Source organism: Dermochelys coriacea, chromosome 10 (genome assembly GCF_009764565.3).
Source record: "Dermochelys coriacea isolate rDerCor1 chromosome 10, rDerCor1.pri.v4, whole genome shotgun sequence".
NCBI lineage: Eukaryota > Metazoa > Chordata > Testudines > Dermochelyidae > Dermochelys > Dermochelys coriacea.
The window spans coordinates 66,096,149-66,116,640 of record NC_050077.1 but is presented as its reverse complement, the minus strand read 5'-3'; the positions used below and the strand labels follow the sequence as shown (position 1 = coordinate 66,116,640).

The window sequence follows — 20,492 nt, the reverse complement described above, 5'->3', positions numbered from 1 at the left end:
GGAGCGCTTTTTAGGAGACGCCTGGTTGCTAGGGGGCCTTAGTAACGGTACACAGCGGCCCGAGCTGCCGCTGCTGGTGCCGCCGCCGCCGCCGGGGCGGGGGCAGGGGCAGGTACTGAGGGTGCGCGGCACCGTGCGGCGTTCCTGAGGGTCAGGGCAGGGAAAAGGAGAGGCTCCCTCCCTTAATCTTCTGTCTCTCTCTGCCCCACGCGGGCCGGGATTTGGGGTTTGGTACAAGCCGGGGTTTGAATTGCAGGGGCGGGGCAGCTATTGCAGGAGTCGGGTTCGTCCCCTCCCCAGTTCTGGGCGTCCCGAGTAGGACAGTCGTGCACCCCGTCTCAGAAGTGGCCCTGGATCCACGCAAAGGAGGGTACAAGGGGGTCTTGTTTTGTTCACAGAATGGCTTGTCTCCAGGGGGATATTTCCCCCATTGTGTCTCATGGTTAACGAGGAAGGAAAAGTTGTAGAAACCGGCACTCAAGAGTACGGACGCGAAGCATGAAAATAGGAAAATAACCAAAAAAATGTAGGTTTTTATTACAAAAGTAGTGTCGTGCTGCTGAAAGCTTAGTGTGTTTCTGCATTCGCCCCAAAATAACATATTAAACTGGTAAAATAAATATTTATCATATATACTTGTTTGGTGTCACAGATAGGGGTCGAGGATAAACAACACGATAAACAACAAGAAGACATTTGAAAAAAATGAATAAAATCCCTCAGATACATTTTACATTCCTACAATATAAGATTTGACCCAAGCCACATGAAAGTGCTCTGAACATTTTAATTACCAATAATCATTTTCTCCGTCATTGTTGTTTACCATCTTTTTTCACTATGTTCAGCAGTCTTTTTGGGGGTGGTGCAAAACTCAGTGGTGGTAACGTTACAGTTTGCTGCATTCACTGAAAATCAGGAGCTGGCTGTTTATAAGAAAAAGAAAGCTCTGTTTAGCTTATATTTTGATAATCAGCACTAAAAGAAAAGGAAATCAAGATCTTGCTTCAGTCCCTCATTAACTGCAGTAAAACAAGATTCCTAAACCACCATGTTTCTCATTCATTATAATAACACTGAACAAATACTGCTGATCGAAAGGATTAGCAGGGTTATGGTGGAGAGGTTATACTTATCTGCATAAATGGAAAGCATAATCTTTTATATTGCATAATATTTAGAATAGAGAAAGACCACACTTCTGAGACCTGCTCAAATATAGTGCCTCACATTAATTTTGACAGGTTTCAGAGTAGCAGCTGTGTTAGTCTGAGTCCGCAAAAAGAAAGGGAGTACTTGTGGCACCTTAGAGACTAACAAATTTGTTTGATCATAAGCTTTCGTGCATGCATCCAATGAAGTGAGCTGTAGCTCACGAAAGCTTATGCTCAAATAAATTCGTTAGTCTCTAAGGTGCCACAAGTATTCCTTTTCTTTTTGCACATTAATTTTGACACACTAGACAATATTTTGATTAAACTTATAGAAATAGACATTCTGAGCACTCATACACCTTCAAAATTTTGAGTTTATAAAGATATTAAAAAGGACCAGGGACCAAATTCTGCTCTAGTGATAACAGTGTAAATCCACAATAATTCTGCTGAATTTTGCAGCAGTTGGTTGTAAAGTGTTGAACATTCAGCTGACCGAAGTCCATCTCATTTTGTCCCTCTTTACTTTTCAAAGCATCTTAAAACTTTAAAAAAAATGTTTTAGAATGATAACTGTTGACCCTATATTTTCATCTTTTCTTACTATCCTTTACTTACCTTATTCTAAATTAATCTTGCCTTTTTATTTTTTTTATTTTAAGAGGATAGTATTTTATTATGTTTTTGTTTATATTTCATTCCATTGACAAGGAGTGCACTGTAGATACAAGATTATTATTACTTTTACCTTATACTATTGTATTGTATTGAAGTGTGCTGATAAATAGAACCTGAATTCTGTTTAAATGTGTCTAGCTGCATTTTTTCACTGCTAAACAAAATGATTAGGAGATAACCTTGCCTATGTCACTAAGGTGTTGTGATGCTTAATGAATTAATAATTTTAAAATGCTGTGATAACTTTGAATAAAAGATACTATAGAAGGTTTATTATTTGTTAATGTACTTTAGTAGTTTAATAATGCTTCAGGCTTTTGCCATTCTTGTTGTACATTGGTCACTCATAGTTGCAATTTGAACATACAGACTTATATTCAGAAGTTTTCAGTATTTCAAATGAAATATGAAATGTACCTGATTTGTCATGACATTTACATTTTTTCACAAATTTCTACCAAATTTGGATTCCCTCAAGAAAAAAATACTTCTTTTAGATTTGGAAACAAATTGTCCTCTGCAGTTTTGCATGACTGAGAGATTATGCTTTAAGATTTAGTAACATAAATAATGCCATATTACTAAAATGAATTCCAAATGATTTAATGAATATTTAGTCACTTATTGGTCTTTGTACTCAAATGATTACTATTCAATGTTCAGCAGTTGTGTCTTTAGATCAAAATGACTAGGCCTAAAAAGGAATTTGGAATGCAGCATATTTTCCTGAGTCAGTGAAACACAATAAAGGACCAGTCTGTGATATATTATTATTGTAGACAGTATTCTTTAGCAAAATGCTGACATTATAGACAGATATTATGCCAAATTTTGATCTCAGTTACAGTACACTGATGAAATCCCATTGACTTCAATGAGATTGCATGGATATAACTGAGAGCAGTATTTAGCCAGATCTTATTGTTGCTTTTGGCTTGACATGTTTTCTTGTTGGCAATGTGTAATATACCGCAGTAAAAAAAAAAAAAAAAAGTGGCTACATTTCACAGGAGTTCGATTATTTCACTGTCACTGTCACAATAGGTTTGTAAAGTGATATATCATGCATTCCTACAACTACAATACCCACCTGCTGAAGTGAAGAAACAGATTGACAGAGCCAGAAGAGTACCCAGAAGTCACCTACTACAGGACAGACCCAACAAAGAAAACAACAGAACGCCACTAGCCATCACCTTCAGCCCCCAACTAAAACCTCTCCAACGCATCATCAAGGATCTACAACCTATCCTGAAGGACGAGCCATCACTCTCACAGATCTTGGGAGACAGACCAGTCCTTGCTTACAGACAGCCCCCCAATCTGAAGCAAATACTCACCAGCAACCACACACCACACAACAGAACCACTAACCCAGGAACCTATCCTTGCAACAAAGCCTGTTGCCAACTCTGTCCACATATCTATTCAGGGGATACCATCATAGGGCCTAATCACATCAGCCACACTATCAGAGGCTTGTTCACCTGCACATCTACCAATGTGATATATGCCATCATGTGCCAGCAATGCCCCTCTGCCATGTACATTGGCCAAACTGGACAGTCTCTACACAAAAGAATGAATGGACACAAATCAGACGTCAAGAATTATAACATTCAAAAACCAGTTGGGGAACACTTCAATCTCTCTGGTCACTCGATCACAGACCTAAGAGTGGCTATACTTCAACAAAAAAGCTTCAAAAACAGACTCCAACGAGAGACTGCTGAATTGGAATTAATTTGCAAACTGGATACAATTAATTTAGGCTTGAATAGAGACTGGGAATGGATGAGTCATTACACAAAGTAAAACTATTTCCCCATGGTATTTCTCCCTCCCACCCCCACCCCCCCCACACTGTTCCTCTGATATTCTTGTTAACTGCTGGAATTAGCCTACCTTGCTTGTCACCATGAAAGGTTTTCCTCCTTCCCCCCCCCCACCCCCCCGCTGCTGGTGATGGCTTATCTTAAGTGATCACTCTCCTTACAGTGTGTATGATAAACCCATTGTTTCATGTTCTCTGTGTGTGTGGTGTGTGTATAAATCTCTCCTCTGCTTTTTCCACCAAATGCATCCGATGAAGTGAGCTGTAGCTCACGAAAGCTTATGCTCTAATAAATTTGTTAGTCTCTAAGGTGCCACGGGTACTCCTTTTCTTTTTGCGGACACTACAGTATCAAAGCTTCTTTTTTCAAGAACTAACTTTTCACATTTTGTGACACTGTAAGTGGAAAAAGCTTTTGTTTATATGACCAGGACAGCAGCTTATTCTATAATAGTCCCACGACTCTTATTGCTAAAATGTTGTCACAACAGAGTTTACTAAATGGTACCATCTGCTATTTTATTCAAATAATATCTTCATGTGTTTGATATTAAGAAGCACTTTATTGGGAGTTGCCAGAGTTCAGCACTTCTTAAGTGGCAGACCAAAAGTACATAAAAATGACCTTACTGGGTCAAACCAAAGGTCTGTCTAGCCCAGTATCCTGTCTTCTTACAGTGGCCAGTACCAGGTATCCCAGAAGGAATGAACTGAACAGGTAATCATCAAATGATTCATCCCCTGTGGCTCATTCCCAGCTTCTGGCAAACAGAGGTTAGGGACACCATTACAGCCCATCCTGGCTAATAGCCATTGATGGACCTATCCTCCATGAATTTTAGTCCATTTTTGAACCCTGTTATGGTCTTGGCCTTCACAACATCCTCTGGCAAGGAGTTCCATAGTATTTGAAACCTATTAACTCCTTTGCATTCTGCTTTGTACAATGATTTGAAACATTAAAATATTGACATTGTAAGGAGATCTGTAGAACCTGGGACAGCTGATAGTCCCACAGAGCCATTAAGAAGCCATGCAGTACCACAGTCAGAGAGCACTGTGGAAAGTATGTGCCACAGGAAGTACTGCCCAACAGATCCAGAGTGACAGTACTCTGCAGCCCTCTGACTGGCCAAGTCCCCTATTTCATGGTTCTCAACTAGGGGTATGCATACCCCGGGGGGCATGCAGAGGTCTTCCACGGGGTACATCAACTCATCTTGATATTTGCCTAGTTTTACAGCAGGCTACATAAAAAGCACTAGCAAAGTCAGTACAAACTAAAATTTCATACAGATGATGACTTGTTTATACTGTTCTATATACCGAAATGTAAGTACAATATATATATTCCAATTGATTTATTTTATAATTATATGGTAAAATTGAGAAATTAAATTTTTTTCAGTAATAGTGTACTGTGACACTTTTGTATTTTTATGTCTGATTTTATAAGCAAGTAGTTTTTAAAGTGAGGTGCAACTTGGGGGTGCACAAGGCAAATCAGACTCCTGAAAGGGGTACAGTAATGTGGAAAGATTGAGAGTCACTGCGCTATTTAACCCTAGAGGATGCCCAATGAAGTTGTCTGGGCAACCACATAGACTTTGGGCTTGCTGTGACTTTAGACCGCACATTGTCTCCTGGTCTCCAGCCTTTGATCCCAGCTGAGTATGTCTGCTCTCTGATTTCAGCCTGACTCTTGCCTGATAGTACTTCTGATCTCTAGTCTCTGACTCCAGCCTGATGTTGACCCTGATTCCTGCCTCCTGATTCCAGCCTGGTACTACCTCTGGTCTCTGACCCCGGCCTGACTTTGACCCTGATTCTTGCTTATTGAACCTGACTCTAGCAATTGCTCATGGACTATTGTCCCTGACATGTGGATTCCAGCCCAGCTGTGACAACTGGGCAAGACTGCCTATGTCCTAGTCCCTTGCAGTTTACCCAGACCCACTTCCAACTCTTTTGTGGGAGCCCCTTCACAGGGATATGGAAGGGTAGGTCTACCATCAGCCTCTGGACCCCATGGGATACCAGATCTTCAGGAGTAGGTCGCACGTTTCCAAATCAAGAACCAGCTGCTGCAGTCGTAAGTGGTGCAGCTCCTAGCAGAAAATCAGAAACCCTGTGAGCAGCTTGCATGGTCTCAGGAAGGGAATTCTGTGCTTCGGGCATGGGTTGGGCCACTTCCTTCTGAACAGGTCCCCACGGTACCACTACCCAAATATTTTGATGGGAACCACCAGAAGTTCTGGTGTTCCTGAACCAACTTTGTCTTCATTTCCTGCGCCGCCCTTGAATGTATCCCACAGACCAAGCCAGGGTGGGACTAGTGATCAGTTTGCTTGCTGGAGAAGTGTTGGATTGGGCCTCCCTGCTGCTGGAGTGAGACAGCCTAGTGTTAACAGATTGGAATGCCTTTCTGAAGGCATTTTCTGCAAATTTTGATGACCCTCACCATACTTCCTCAGTGGAAGCAGCACCTCAAAGGCTCCACAAGGTCCAGCTGCGTCATATGCTGCCTAGTTCCAGTGACTCACTTCTGGCACTGAGTGGAACAAGGCAGCCCAACTACACCATTTTCAGTGCGGACTTAGTGAGGAAGTAAAGGATGAGCTAGCCCACATTGAGACCCCGACCCACTTTGAAGCACTCATTAACCTCTCTCCACAATGACAACCAGCTGCATGAGCGAAAGGAGGAGAGGAGGGCACACTGAAACCACAGGGCCGAGCTAGGAACTAATGCAGTTTGATGTGGGCCACTGACAATTGACCCTGGAAGAAAATGAATGGCAATGGCACAATAATCTATGTTTTATTGCAGAACATCAGGACCAGCACTTAATTTGTGCCAGGGCATGCCAGGGCTGAGTCCTGGCTCTTCTAGGCTTGGCAGTTCATTAGCCCCAGCACCCCTGGGCTTGCTATATCAGTTATGAATGTAAAAAATTGCTTGAGCCCCAGCACCTATTTGTTGAGCCCCAGCACCTCTTTTGTTACAAATTAATCATTAACCAGGACATGCCTTTGCCTTGAGCCTTGAACCAAAGACGGCTCAGGTGGGCATTATTCTTCTCTTTGTTTGATTTCGCCATCACTTATCTCCTGGGAACCAGGAATGGGAAAGCTGACACCTTATCCCGAAAGGGGGAGGAGGGCAAGGAACCTAACCAACAACCTCCCTGTCTCTTAAAACCTCACAACTTCCTTAGTGCCACAATATGCCAAGACCTCCTTGATCTAATCCATTCTGCTTAGTGGAGCAATCCGTTATTCCAGGAAATAACAGGACATCCTGATCAAATGAGGTCCAGAACCAAAATGCTATGTGCCATACAAGATGGCATCACCTACCTTCATGGGCGCATATATGTTCCAACAAGGTGCCCCTGTCTAGAAGTGCTCCATCTCTGCCATGATGCCACTTTGGCCACCTTAAGACTTTCCGCACAGCTTCTCCTTTGTTCTCCTTCTTATGCGATCTGAAGTCTGGGATGACATTGACTCTTGTGACCAGAGGGTGTACACCAAGACACCCTGTACTACGCCCCTTGATGTCTTAGTATCCCTGGAGATCCTGCCTAGAACCTGGGCCTCAATCATCCTTGATAGCAGAATTCATTGTCTCTGATGGCCACACCATGGTTTTGACTGTTGTAGACCAACTGACCAAAATGGTGCACTTCATCCCCTGTAACAGCCTGCCCTCTGCTGAAACACCTAAAAATGGTGTTTCAGCATGAGCTCCTAGTGGTTCATGTGCTCTGTGTTCATGGGCTTCCAGGCTGTATCACCTGAATCACCTCAGACTGGGGTCCACAGTTTGTCTCACTTTTGTGGCATGAAGTGCTCCAGCTAATGGATGTTTGTGCTTTTACCTCCTCCACATACCACCCCAGATAGATGGACAGGTGGAGAGCATGAACCAAGTATCAGAGCAATACCTAAAGTGCTTTGTCAACTACCATCAAGACAACTGATTCTCCCTCCTTCCTTATGCTAAGTTCTCATACAACATCACCAACCTCACCTCCATGGGGCAGAGTCCCTTCTTTGCCAATTGGGTTTCCACCCTTGCTTCCAACCAGCTTTGCCAGAGGCCTCCCTGGACCCAGAAGCTGGTGACTGGATCCAGCAAATTTACCGTATCCAGGAGGAGCTTAAGGACCATCTCAAAGATGCAAAAAGGGACTACAAATCCTTTCTAGACCACCAGTTTTTTGGACTCTTCCAGATTTTTCAGTAAATCAATCCTGTCACCTTCAAATTACAGCTCCATTGATCTCTTAAGGTACATACCATTTCCTATGTATCCCACCTGAAGCCTTACAAAGAGTACTGCTTTCCTGATTAGTCCCAACAGCTGCCCCTGCCAGTCAAGGTCCATGGGCACGAGGAATATGTAGGCCACTCTATCCTCAAGTCTAAACTGCAGAGGGGAAGACTGTGCTACCTAGTTGTTTGGGAGGGCAATGATCCCAATGAATGCTCCTGGGAGCCTGCTGCCTATGTTCATGCCCCTGACCTGGTAAAAACGCTTCATCGAAACCAGCTGGATTAACCAGGTCCAGCATTCACCCAGAGGAAGGGGGCCCTGAAGTGGAGGATGATGTAAGGATTCAGGGATCATTAGAATATAGGTCTGCAGAGCCCGTTGACAGCTGATGCTCCTATAGTGCCACCAAGAGGCATGCAGAGCCGCAGCCAGGGAGCACTGTGGGGAGTAGGAGTAAGCATGCCAGCTTGGAGTGAAAGCAACAGGCAGTTCACCTGGCTATGACTCTTAAAGCCATGTCAAGAGGCATTGTGATTGTGTGTGGGTATCAAAGAGATGTTAATTAGGCTGATAAACATAAGTCTATTCGCTTGTATTGATAAAAATCAAGAGTAGATGCTCAATGTGTTTGTCCGTGTTTATCTATATCCTGTTGAAAGTTTACCAATGTAGCCAAATTAGCTTGTAGATGCTAAATCCTTTTCATATCCTGTAATTCTATATTGCCTTTACATTATATATACAACTATACTCAATTGTTAGTAGATGAAAAACCTGTATTTAGCTTTGAGATGAAGCTTATTAAAATAGCCTGTGTCAATAACATTACCATCTGAAGCTTGTTGAATCACATTGAAAAACCACCTGTAAACCACCTTAGTAGTTTTGAATGGCTGCAGCAACTGAGTGGCCCATCAACAAAAGCATGGGTCATACTGAGGACCACAGGCTTTCTGTACAGCTGCATTCTTCATCAAAGGAAGATCCCATGGAGGGATGACGATGGTCAGCTTTCCAGCCTGTTTCAGCTATAAAAAGAGAAGCATTGGGCAAGATCTGGTAGCACTGGTCTTTCTAGATGCTATTCAGAGTGCTATTCCAAATGCAGGATAGGACTCCTCAAATCTATTCTGCATAAACCCTGACAAAGAAAAGACTCTGACACTAAAACAGACCTAGCAGACATTACACCTATGCTGAACAACTGGACTCAATATATTCTGATCTACAGGCTCTGAAATCAATTGTAAAATATATGATTCACTTTAACCATTTAATAGCTGTCTTCTTTTCATTTTTTTATTAATAAAACTTCAGTTAGTTTACTAAATATTGACTGTAGCGTGGTATTTTGGTGAAGTGTGTATATTGACCTGGGGATAGTGGCTGGTCCTTTGGGATTGGAAGAGGACCTGTGTGTGGTATTTTGATTTTAATAATCATTATATCATAAAAGTCCAGTTATCTGAGAAAGAAGCCAGGGGCTGGAATGCTTAAGGGCTTCTTGTTTTGACTTGTTGCTTACCAATGTGGTGATACTAGCTTTGTGAAATCTAATTATAGAATAAACCACCAGTTTTTGGAGGCGTCTGCCCTATTTCTTGCAGTCTGTCCTGAATCTGGAATTCTCAGTGGTGACCCATACTAGGCCCCTATTTTCAGTGACATAACTTTTCTAAAAGATTTCTCAGGCTAGTTTTTTGCCCAGACTTTTTTAAAATTATGATTGAGTTTTTAATTGCCCTAAACTCAGGAAATGTCAGTGGGTTGATTTATATGGGACTACTTGCTAATCTGAAAACGTGATACTTCTCCTCACTTCTAAGCAAAAATTGAATTGTTAAGAACAATACAGATTATCATACTAATAGACTTTACTACTTTTACAAAGTATATTGCAGTATATATATTAATATACTAAAAAGTGTTGTTTATAAATATTTCACACTAGTCAAAATACATGAAAGACTACATTTTTGTGATTCTGTGTCCTTTCTTGTCTTCACATTTGTTCTCATGTTTATTAATTATCAAAATTTGGTAACACTCAATGGGTCTCTCATTTATTAGTGCTAACTAATGAGCATATACTGTATACATCATGGTGTTTGCTTTGTTTACTAAGAATAGTATCTTAAATTCCATCTTAATTTTATAAGTTATTTTTATAAGAGTAATTCATATTTGTATGTTGATAGAAAATGCAAGGGCCTCCTGGTACTTTTGAAGAATTCTTACAGTCTCAGAAATTGGTAAGTAGAAATGCTCATAATTTTAATTACTTGTGTGTGTGTTTGTGTGGTGGAGTACACATGCAAGAACAAGGCCTTGAGAAAAAGCCATATGAATATAAATACTGAAAACCAAGTTTGAACGTGGGCAGTGAAAACTAAGTGCTTTGTAGAAATGGCAAACCTTCCAGAGAACAGCACTTCTGTTGTTAACCTGCATTTTTTTCATAGATAGGCCGTGGAGGAAGTTTTGTGTCTGCTGTAGTAGTAATTCCTATTTTATTGTGGGGGGCATGCTTGAGAGAGCACTGACTCATGCCTTATTTAAAATAGATGACAAGGCCACAATTTTATTACCGTAACAACAAGGCAAGGCTGTAAACCTAAAGACAAAAAGTTCTGGTAACTGTGAAAGGGGGAATGTTTTGCTTATTCTAGCCATTCTACCTTGTCTTGCATTGATAAGCTTATAGGGGAGATTTTCCTGATCTCCCTGTAAATTCTAAAAACTGTATAGCACCAAACATTCCATATTAAGACTGATTACTACTGATGCTTCAGCCAATCATCCATTCTTGTTTGGAGAGAGAGAACACTGCAATGGACCTATATCTATTCATTACAGGGGATGATTAGTTTGATATCTGGGTGAAACCTTGTATGGGTTGAGTTAAAACCTCATTTGAGATTGACAGGTGTGAATTCACCCTTCAATTAACATAACTGTAAGGATAGACCCCCAGTAAAGAGAACATAAGTATGTAAACCCACCCAGGAGCTTTTGTTGAGTATTATTTTGGGGTGGGGTGGTGGAAGACATAAACCAGGGAAAGACTGAGGGAGAGGCAGCCTGAAGGAGATGATGAAAGCACAGTGGTTGACCTTGGAAGAAAACTGGGGCAAGGTTTTTGGGTTGGGGTGTAGCGTGAAAAGAGTGCTCTTTGTACTCTGAGCAAAGAAAGCTGTTTCCTGCTATTTGATTGCTTCTTCATTCAGAGACACAGAACTTCATACATTCTTTGTAAATATAAAAAACTGCATGAAAAAAATACCTGACTATCACCACCTTCTCCTCCTAACTGCGACAACATACTGGACCCCATTCACCCCAATGGGGCCTGTGGGAATTGGTGTGGGCTGAGGGAACGGCGAACCACGGCCAGTTGGAGCTGCGATCGGCTGAACCTGTGGATGTAGCAGGTAAACAAACTGGCCCAGCCCGCCAGCAGAGTTCCCTGATGGGCCGCGTGCCAAAGGTTGCTGATCCCTGGATTAGAACCCGTCCACTGTTTACTGTGGGGTTGAACAGTGTCCAATCCTGGTATAGTCGTCATCAGTTTATTATGATTGTACACTTTAGCATTTAGTCCCTGTTCCAGCAAAGTACTTAATCCCATGGGTAATTTTAAATACTTCAATGGGATTAAATACTTGCCTTAAATTAAGCACTAGTTTTAAGTGCTTTGCTGGATTGAGGCTCTTAGTCCGTGCTTCTGCTTCCAGGGGCATGCACCACAGATGGAAGACATTACTGTACTTTCAGAGAACATAAATTACAAAGGACTTTATTTGTGTCCTTAGAACCATGATAACTCTTCCACGCATAATGTCTCCTTTTCAAACTAAAAAGTCCTAGTCTTGTTAATTAGTCCTTGTATAAAGCCCTTCTCCGAACATGAATTTGTTCTGCCCTTCTCTGGCCCATTCCTATTTTTTGATGACTGGTGAGTGCACTATTCAACATAAGAAGAATTTAGAGTCCTTTAAACAATGATGTCAAAATTAGAGGTCATTAAAATGAATAGGAAAAGTGTGTTTGTACTGGAACTGTAATGCATTGTAAAAATGTAAATGTCACATATGATTGATTCTTAATTTTATTTTAACGTTTTTGATTATGCTTATGAGTAATTATTTTTAACATGTAATTATTGCAGGATGATTGGCCAAGATTTCCCTTTCTAGATGAAGATCGTCCTTTGGTGGACAAATTAAAAAATAACTATTCATTTGATGCTATTTCTAAGTTTCTATATGAAAATGCTCCAGTACAAAACAGCCTTGTCTCAGATTTGGAGAAAAGAATAAATGAGTGCACAACTGAATTGAAGGAACATGCTGAAAAAATATTTTCTTTTCAACAAAAACCAACAGAGGAAGATGACCATCGTGTTTCACTAGAGCAAAGTAATGGGCAATTATTTTAGTTATTACTACTGGGAATGATGGTTGAAAGGTGAATGAAGTAATTTAATTCATTTCCCAACCTTTAAATTCAGGCATAGCCCTTGTGATTATGTTTCAGTTTTTGGAAATAGATGTGAGAGTATACTGTCTAGTATGGGGGAGGCAGGGGAGGAAGGCAGTGTGTATATATAGACAGAGAATTGGATAAACATCCAGTGAAATAAAGTAGAATGAAACTTGAACAGTAGAAAATGATCATGCAGTGTTCAATAGGGCTAGATTGTATCTTCATGTATAGCCTCGAGTAAGGTATGGTGCATAAGGTGTAGCCTCAGGAATAGTTCTGGGAAGCATATATGCATAAGATGTATCACTGTAGGAGTAGTCCAGGGAATCCCTGTGCCTCAAAGAGGCATAATTCCTTTCTTGTTTCCTATACTTACAACAAACTACAATAACCCTACCCTAGTTCAGCTACATTGTCTGATGCACTGGGAATGTGGAGCCAAGACTCTGCCAATTATCTGTTTTCCCGGTCCACCAGCTTCAGGGGGAAGGGAGTAAATGGATACTTACAATTCACCTACACACAATATATATGCATTCCTTTGGTGCAATCAGTGAAGCTCAGATAAATGAACACAAAAAATACCCACTGGCTGAAAGTGTTGTCTTTAGTCACCACAGTTGATTAGAACCTGAACTTTACATCTCATCTTAAAGACACTTCCAGCAATGCATTATCAGTCCATGCTGGGCCTCTGGTTCAATAGTGAGTTAGAAACGGGAGGGCCACTTCTTGAATCATCAGCACCGTGTCCTGTACCACATTGGTTTTCCTTAGAAGTAGCTTAGCTGATTGTACCTTGAATTGCTATGGCTGCAGGGATATCATTATTGCAACTAAATAATGGTGTTTGGATATTTAACTAGATAAATTGATATTGACTTCAGTAGAGATATGCCAGTACACATCAGCTGAGAATCTTGTCCAGTATTTATCTTTTATATTTACTATTTTATGAAATTTTGTATCTTGAAAATATTAGTAAACTGATTTCAGTATTATTTTCTGCATTATGTATATATTGGAATCTCCTGGGAGATGTGGTCCTGATATTGTAGATACAGTAGGATTGTCAATTGATTTATTAATTTATCTGTGAGCTGAAATCTAATTATTTCTGCTTGGCTTCTTCACTGCAATGACAAAATACTCAATTCCGTGTACATAGAAAAATGTTATTTTATTATTTTTCTGATGAACACTCTTTGAATATTAGTTATAATATTTTCTAAGATATGTCCCCACAATTATATATAAATTCATCCTGATTTTTCAAAGTCTGGGAATTCTCATTATATCCTATTGGGCTACCTGATATACATTATATTATCATTTTCTTCAAATATTTTGATTTATGAATTTCAGGACTTCAAGCACCCTAACTTTTGAAAAAAGTTTTGTTTTGTTTTCCCATGATACAATTGTTTCATTCATGACTTCTTGCTTAATAGATCCTGAATTGGTTTCTTTGCTAAAATTTATTTTAAATTAGGCATTGCAGTGACATTATGAGGTGCTAACAACAATAAAACTATGGAAAAACTGTTGAAAGAAAGCTTGCCACTTACTTAAAAGTGACTGAGTGGAGCCAGCCATTGAATCCCTAAAATTAGTCCCAAATCAGCAGAGTACTTGAACATGTACTTAACTGCTGTGTTCTGTTAAGTCAGAGACATTGTTCTGAAAAGTATTTTTTGACCCAAAAGTAATACACAGGTAGTTACAAATTATATCAAAGCAGATAGTCAACACTTCCTAAACTGCAGCTAATGATACTTTTTGGAAGTGGTATTTTTTTCTGAATAATATGTGGCAGTTGAGTTTTGTTCCCTGCAAAATGTCAAGAAAAGTACAAAGTATGAAGTAAAGGTTTACATGGTGGAAATTCAGTAAAAGTTCATGGATGACAATTGATGACAAGGCATTAAACACTAATGCCTCATGCTTCTTTCCCCCACAACCCCACAAGGATAATCTTCTGGTTAAGCATGGGGCTGGGCACTTAGGGTTTGTCTACACGGTAGGGTAATGTGTTCTATCAGGTTGTGAGTTCTAAAGTTCACTAAAGTTTTGCACATTAAGTGGTCCATGTAGACCCTGTTAGTATGCTTTAAAAGAGCACTAGGAACCTTTAGTGTGCACCTGCAGGGTCTACATGGACCAATTAATGTACAGCATGTTAGTGTGCTTTAGAAATCAAAGTGCCATAGAGTGCATTTCCCCACCATGTAGACAAGCCCTTAATCACTCTGCGGTTCAGTCCTCTATTTGTAAAATTGGATTACTTCCTTGTGTTGGTATTGTGAGTCAAAAAACATTAATTGTAAAGAACTCATAAATACACAGAATTCCACAGCTGTGCAAACTCCCTCAAATGTCAGAAACTTAAAAGAAAGGTACCACTCCCCTTAAGTTCTAGGGGTGCACTCTCCTCTTCATTCCATCTCATAAAGAACAAATAGGTGCACAATAGATGCAATTGGATAATGTGTTTTTTAAATTTATAAAGTGAATATGCCTGGAGGTGTTAGACATGGGCAATGACTCTTAACAGCAGTTTGCTCACAGTGTATTAAAGTGTTCATTTTGTTCAGTTAAAGTGTAACCCTTAAGTTCCAGTTGCAAATGCATGTGTCCAGTGTCAGTTTAGAATAAAAAGGAACAAGCTTAGGCCCTGATCCTGTAAAAACTTATGCATGAGATTAACTTTGTATGAGTAAAGTACTGTATATACAAACATCTTTGCAAGAATGAGACTTCAGCCTGTCACATCCTCCACAAATGTAGTTCTTAAACAGAAGATGAGATATACATAAAGGAAATGTTTATGTCTTATTGAGTCTTATTGAGCCTACCATTCATCTCAAAGATGAGCCAGTAGGACTACATACTGAATAAAATTAAGCACATAAGTATTTCCATGTTTGGAGCCTTAGTTTTGTCAAGATCTTGAATTTGTCCTGAAGCTGAAAAAACAGAGGTGACTATTTTGTTGCTAAATCTTACTCTTTTTTTTTAAAGCCACTGATACTCAATGTATTGATTCAGAAGAAATTTCAATTCAAACAGGCAAGATGAGGAAAACAAAGGTATACTATTTATTTTACGTATTTTTTTTCATTCTGTTACAGGTTTAGACAATGAAGACCAAATTTTCAAAGGGGCTTCTATCTTGTATCTTAGACTGAGATTGTGGGCCACCCTATATAATCACACAGATAAAACTACTCAAAATATGATCGTTCTTTATACTGTCACACAGTATTCTGTAGTGTAGATAAGACCTAAAGTCTCTGAGTGTACAGGCCATGTTTTTCAATTTGAAGTCATACTTGGGCTATTTTAAGTTCTGACTTGTAATATGTCATCAGCTGAAAGTGTATTCCTTCATCTGAGAATACAAGATGTTTAATTCATGGTATGAAGTGCATTTATCATTAGTTTTGAATGTTTGTTTAAAACATTTTTCAGATTGATAAATATATCACTGAGGAATCAAGCAGAAAAAATGTAAAGGTATGTTTGCTAAGCATATAAAGTAGATTACAGTATTATATCAAACCAATATATTGTGTCAATAGTTGTAAATTAGTAGCAATTTAGGGAAAGAAAGGAATACAGAATTAGGCCCCAAATATATATATTAAAGATTCAATATTATTTTATTAATGATATACATTTAGATATACAGCATAATGGAAAATCCAAATATGGTGTGAGTGTGTTGATTTAATTTGATTTAATTAACATGTCATGTATGAATACTTGGGGTCTAATTTTTGGATCTTTCTAAGGTGTGCTTAATGAAGAACTTATGGGGGAAGCAAAAGTGGCTGTGTGTCAGTTTTATATTCTTCTGATTCCTGGGCCTGCTCATAGGCAGTGGGTAGCTAAGGACAGAGGGGACTCAGTCTCCCCAAAAGCTCCTTCACTACTGGTATGATGGAGGGCTTACTTGGGTGCTAACTGCGTGAGCTGTAGCCCACCTAGGCCCACTCATGGATATGCCCCTGCTGAGCCTCCCTGCCCCAAGAATATTTTCTCCAGCCACCTATGAGTCTGCTTCTGCTCCTGCCATACGTTAAAGGAGTCTTTAACCAAATCTGACTGGTAAGAGCACACAAGGCACCACTGGGACAGTCAGGGAGTCTGACTGCTCCATTTGAGGCATCAGTGTGATTACTTACATAAATAAAGTTAGTGATAGGTATCAGTGTTGTGAAACTGAACACTAAAATATTAACTGAGCAAATTTAATGGAGATAGTATGAAATAAGAACAGATCTAAACTTCTGTGACAACACAATAATGTATTTATAAATGAGCTAATTAAGTTAAGAAAAATATTACTGATACATGTAAAAATAGCAAATCAGGTTCTCTGTTTTTTTGAGACTTCTCTAAAGTTAAGGGCCAAAACCTGCTCACCGGAGTTGCATGAGTAATTTTATTGTCATCACTAGATCAGAACCCACTTAGCTCACAAAAGTGGTATTATCTGCATAGAGTGGTAAATCTGCATAGAGCTTTGAACACATAAAGTGCTATGTAAATTCTAAGCATTCTTATTTTTAGTTTGCTTTCTGTACTCTGAAATACAAACTGACCCACTTCCTGGCGTGAAATAAAACACATACAGAATGTTCAAATTATACGAGGGTGATGTCAGGGAGAAGGAGAATTGTTTTCTTAGCTATGTCCATGGCCTCTGCTGGGACACTATTATGCACTTGCCATACAATTAACAGAATGACTCTGCAGTGACTAGCTTCAACAAGGAAATGAAGGCAGGGTTTGGGAAATCGCAAAATATGATCACAAAATGAACTACTGACTTAAATATAAAAACAAAGCAAAATACCTTGACTGGGTTTTACTTTATATCTTGTGCGGGAAGTAATTTTTGAGACAGAACCATAGGGATGCAAAACATTTACTAATGATCAGGCAGCAATTTCTTGCTGTACCTTGACTGATTGATACCTGGACCTCTCACTGAATCTAGACAATCAGAGAAAGCAATTGGTAAAGAAAATACTACTGAAAAAATGGGAGTCCCAACAATGGAACATTTCCACTGTGGGGTAAGTGCCTTCAAATTCATTTTAGAAAAAATATATGGTGGATACATTTGAAGTGATATGTTCTCAGCAAAAAATGAAAAACTACCAGGAGACCCTTAAGGTAATAATTAGTAATTAAGCATTTTTTCCTTTTAGAATTATAGATACCCAGGTTTCAAGTTAAAACAGCTTACAGAATTACCAAGACACTTGGAAGCAGCAAAACTTTGGGACTTGGTTATAAAAGCTCACAATTTCAAAGTATGTAACTTTACTCCGGTTTGCTAAATAGAAACTGCTAACATAAAATAGCACCAAATCTTTATGGTTTATATCTTAAATAAACGTATATTTTTAAAATGGTCATATTCCATTTTTTCTTTAGGTTTTTTTAATTCATGAAAGATGCCAGATTGAAAATCTAGACAGGGAAGTCCATTATTTATACGCACAACCGGCTCACCTCAGGCAGCAGCGATGAACGTTTCCCCTCTAAGCTTTTTCTTGTGTTTCAGACCTGATCTATTCTTATTGGGGGAAAATACATTAAAATAACATTAGAGTTGCAAAGTCAAGGACTCAGAAGTTAGGAAGCCTCAGATCTTCAAAGGTATTTAGGCATCTAACCCCCATTAAAATTAATAGGAGTTAGGAATCTTAATACCTTTAGGGCTGTGGGCCAAAATGCCAGAATTAGGGTTGCCTATATAACCTTAATTCAGCCTTCTTCTGTATATGCATTATAGTATAGTCTTTAATGACATGATTACATGGTATTTTTGCACAGGATCCATGTCTCATTCAGTGCACAGGATGGACAGTGCTCAGGGAATGAATCAGGCCTGTGAAGGGCATGAGGCTATTGTCTACAGGACTCCTGCTGTGAGGATCCATGGACCTGAACCCAGGTCTGCAGGCTTCTGGTTGGCTGCCTTGTCCACACAGCCAAACTACAGGTCTGCGAAGCAGGGAATAGTAACCTATGAGCCCTATGGGTTCAAGCTCCACTGGAGGTCTCACCCATGGAGGTCCTGACTGGCAGAGCCTACTGTGTTCTCTAATTGCCCTAGGGGAAACATCTGGAGGCTGTCTGTGCAACTTTGTGGATTTCCAGCTTGCTGCTGCAAACAGACCCTGCTACGCACTCTTGATCCATTGCCTCATTGCTGGTTTCTGGCCCTAGTCCTGCTTCTGATGCCAAGCCTTGCTTCTGGTTCCTGGTCCCCTGCTCTGCTCCTAACGCCTCACCTTGCCTTGGTTCCATTACTGTCATCTTGCTCTGCCTCTGTTCTACTAACTGTACTTTGGCTGACTCACTTGGCTCTAACATGGTGCAACTCATTGACCTCGATTCCAACCTGATCCTATGGTGTGACACTTGACTGCTGCTTCTGGCCTTGAACCCTCTAGACTGAACTCAGACCATGTCCCTTATAACTATGGCCTTGGCCTCAACTCCAGCCCTGTAAGTGGGATCCTGATACTTGCCAAGCTCAAGTGAGAGGGAAATGAGAATGACCACACTGGGAAACACCACTCAAACTACAGAGAGTGATTGGATTATCAGAGTGATTCTGTTAGAAGCTGATGAGTTGTAATTCAAGTTCCTGCATCCCATTGCATTACTAGCACAGCAGCACGCAACTTTTAACACGTACATACCAAAATTCCCTTATATGCTGTCTAGCTCAAATTTAAAGCACCACTTAATTTGAGCTAGAGGTTTGTGTTTATATACAGAAATCAGGTTAGGAAAAAACTTGAGGTACATCCCGAGTGAACAGTTAAGTGAAGACAAGCCCTTTGTTTCTCCAAAAGATTGTGCACATGGATTCTACTCTTGGTACATATGCACCCTATTTGTACAAAATGGGATTCTTTTGGGCAGTAGTGCCCAATAGGGCTTTGCCTGCTAGATGTTCTTGCACCTCCCACTCAAGAACATAAAAGACGGAGCGGTCTGTGCTATTCCTCAGTTCCTTCTTACCTCCTGTGGCAGTAAGAAGGAACCCCTCCAGTGTCCACTTGCTTCTCTGTGCTAGTGTTAGTTATTACGATTAGTTAGTTAGTTCTTAGTGAATAGTTTTAGTTAGTCTTTTTGCCAGTTGGCACCAAAACCAGGTATTTTTTGTGTGAGATATTTAATTTATTGGCTAGACTTCTCCCCTCCATCCATTAGAGGAGCAATAACAATATGGAAGAAACAAAATTCCCAGTGTTGAAAATCTGCCCTTCATGTGAAGCTTCAATGCCGCTTACCAGTAGACTCTCCCGCTGCCTCTTTTGTTTAGAAGAGGATAAACAAACTTAGAGAATTGGTAGACAAGGTCCCAAGGTAAAGAAATCTAAGAGAAAAAGAAGTTCAGGACAGGTGGCAGTTTCTCAAAGGGACAACATTAAAGCCGTATTAGCAAACTATCCCAAAGCAGAGTAAAGATAGGAAGAAACAAATATAGCTTTATCAGGAGCTCTTTAATTATCTGAAAATCAAAAAGGAATCATACAAAGAGTGAAAACAAGGACAAATTGCTAAGGATAAGTACAAAAGAAGAGCCTGGGCATGTAGGGACAAAATCAGAGAGACATAAAATGAGTTACAACTAGCATGGGACATAAACAGCAATAAAAAGGTTCTATAAATGCATTAGAAGTAAGATGAAGGAAAGTGTAAATCCATTACTTAACAGGGAAGGAGCAGTACTAACAGATGACACAAAGAGGGTGCAAGTGTTTATGAATACCTACACCATCTCTGACAGATGTTTGTCTAGCCTGTTCTTAAAAACTTCCAATGACAAGAACTATACAACCTCCCTTGATAATCTTTTCCAGTCTTAACTATCCTTACAGTTTGGTTTTTTTCCTATTATCTAATCTAAATCATCCCTAGACTGTAATGGGAGCTGCAGAGCTATAACCTTTTATAACCCTTTGAAAACTTATCCCAAATAAGTGTTTAGGTCAACTGTCATACTTTGAATAGCTGGTAATAACTTT

General features: G+C 39.8%; 1 protein-coding gene across 2 annotated transcripts in view; it reads left to right on the top strand.

The window, feature by feature from the left end:
• The first annotated feature begins 40 nt into the window (after positions 1 to 40).
• The window catches only part of LOC119862621 (protein FAM227B), a 58,847-nt gene continuing 38,395 nt past the window's right edge, over positions 41 to 20,492 (top strand). Inside the window, exons 1-6 of one of the 2 annotated variants that reach the window (XM_043494620.1) lie at positions 41 to 112; positions 10,146 to 10,199; positions 12,116 to 12,365; positions 15,454 to 15,521; positions 15,904 to 15,948; positions 17,652 to 17,756. In XM_043494620.1, coding sequence (XP_043350555.1) covers positions 10,149 to 10,199; positions 12,116 to 12,365; positions 15,454 to 15,521; positions 15,904 to 15,948; positions 17,652 to 17,756 — 519 coding nt within the window. In that variant the 5' untranslated portion in view covers positions 41 to 112; positions 10,146 to 10,148. The other variant, XM_043494622.1, reaches the window with a different exon arrangement.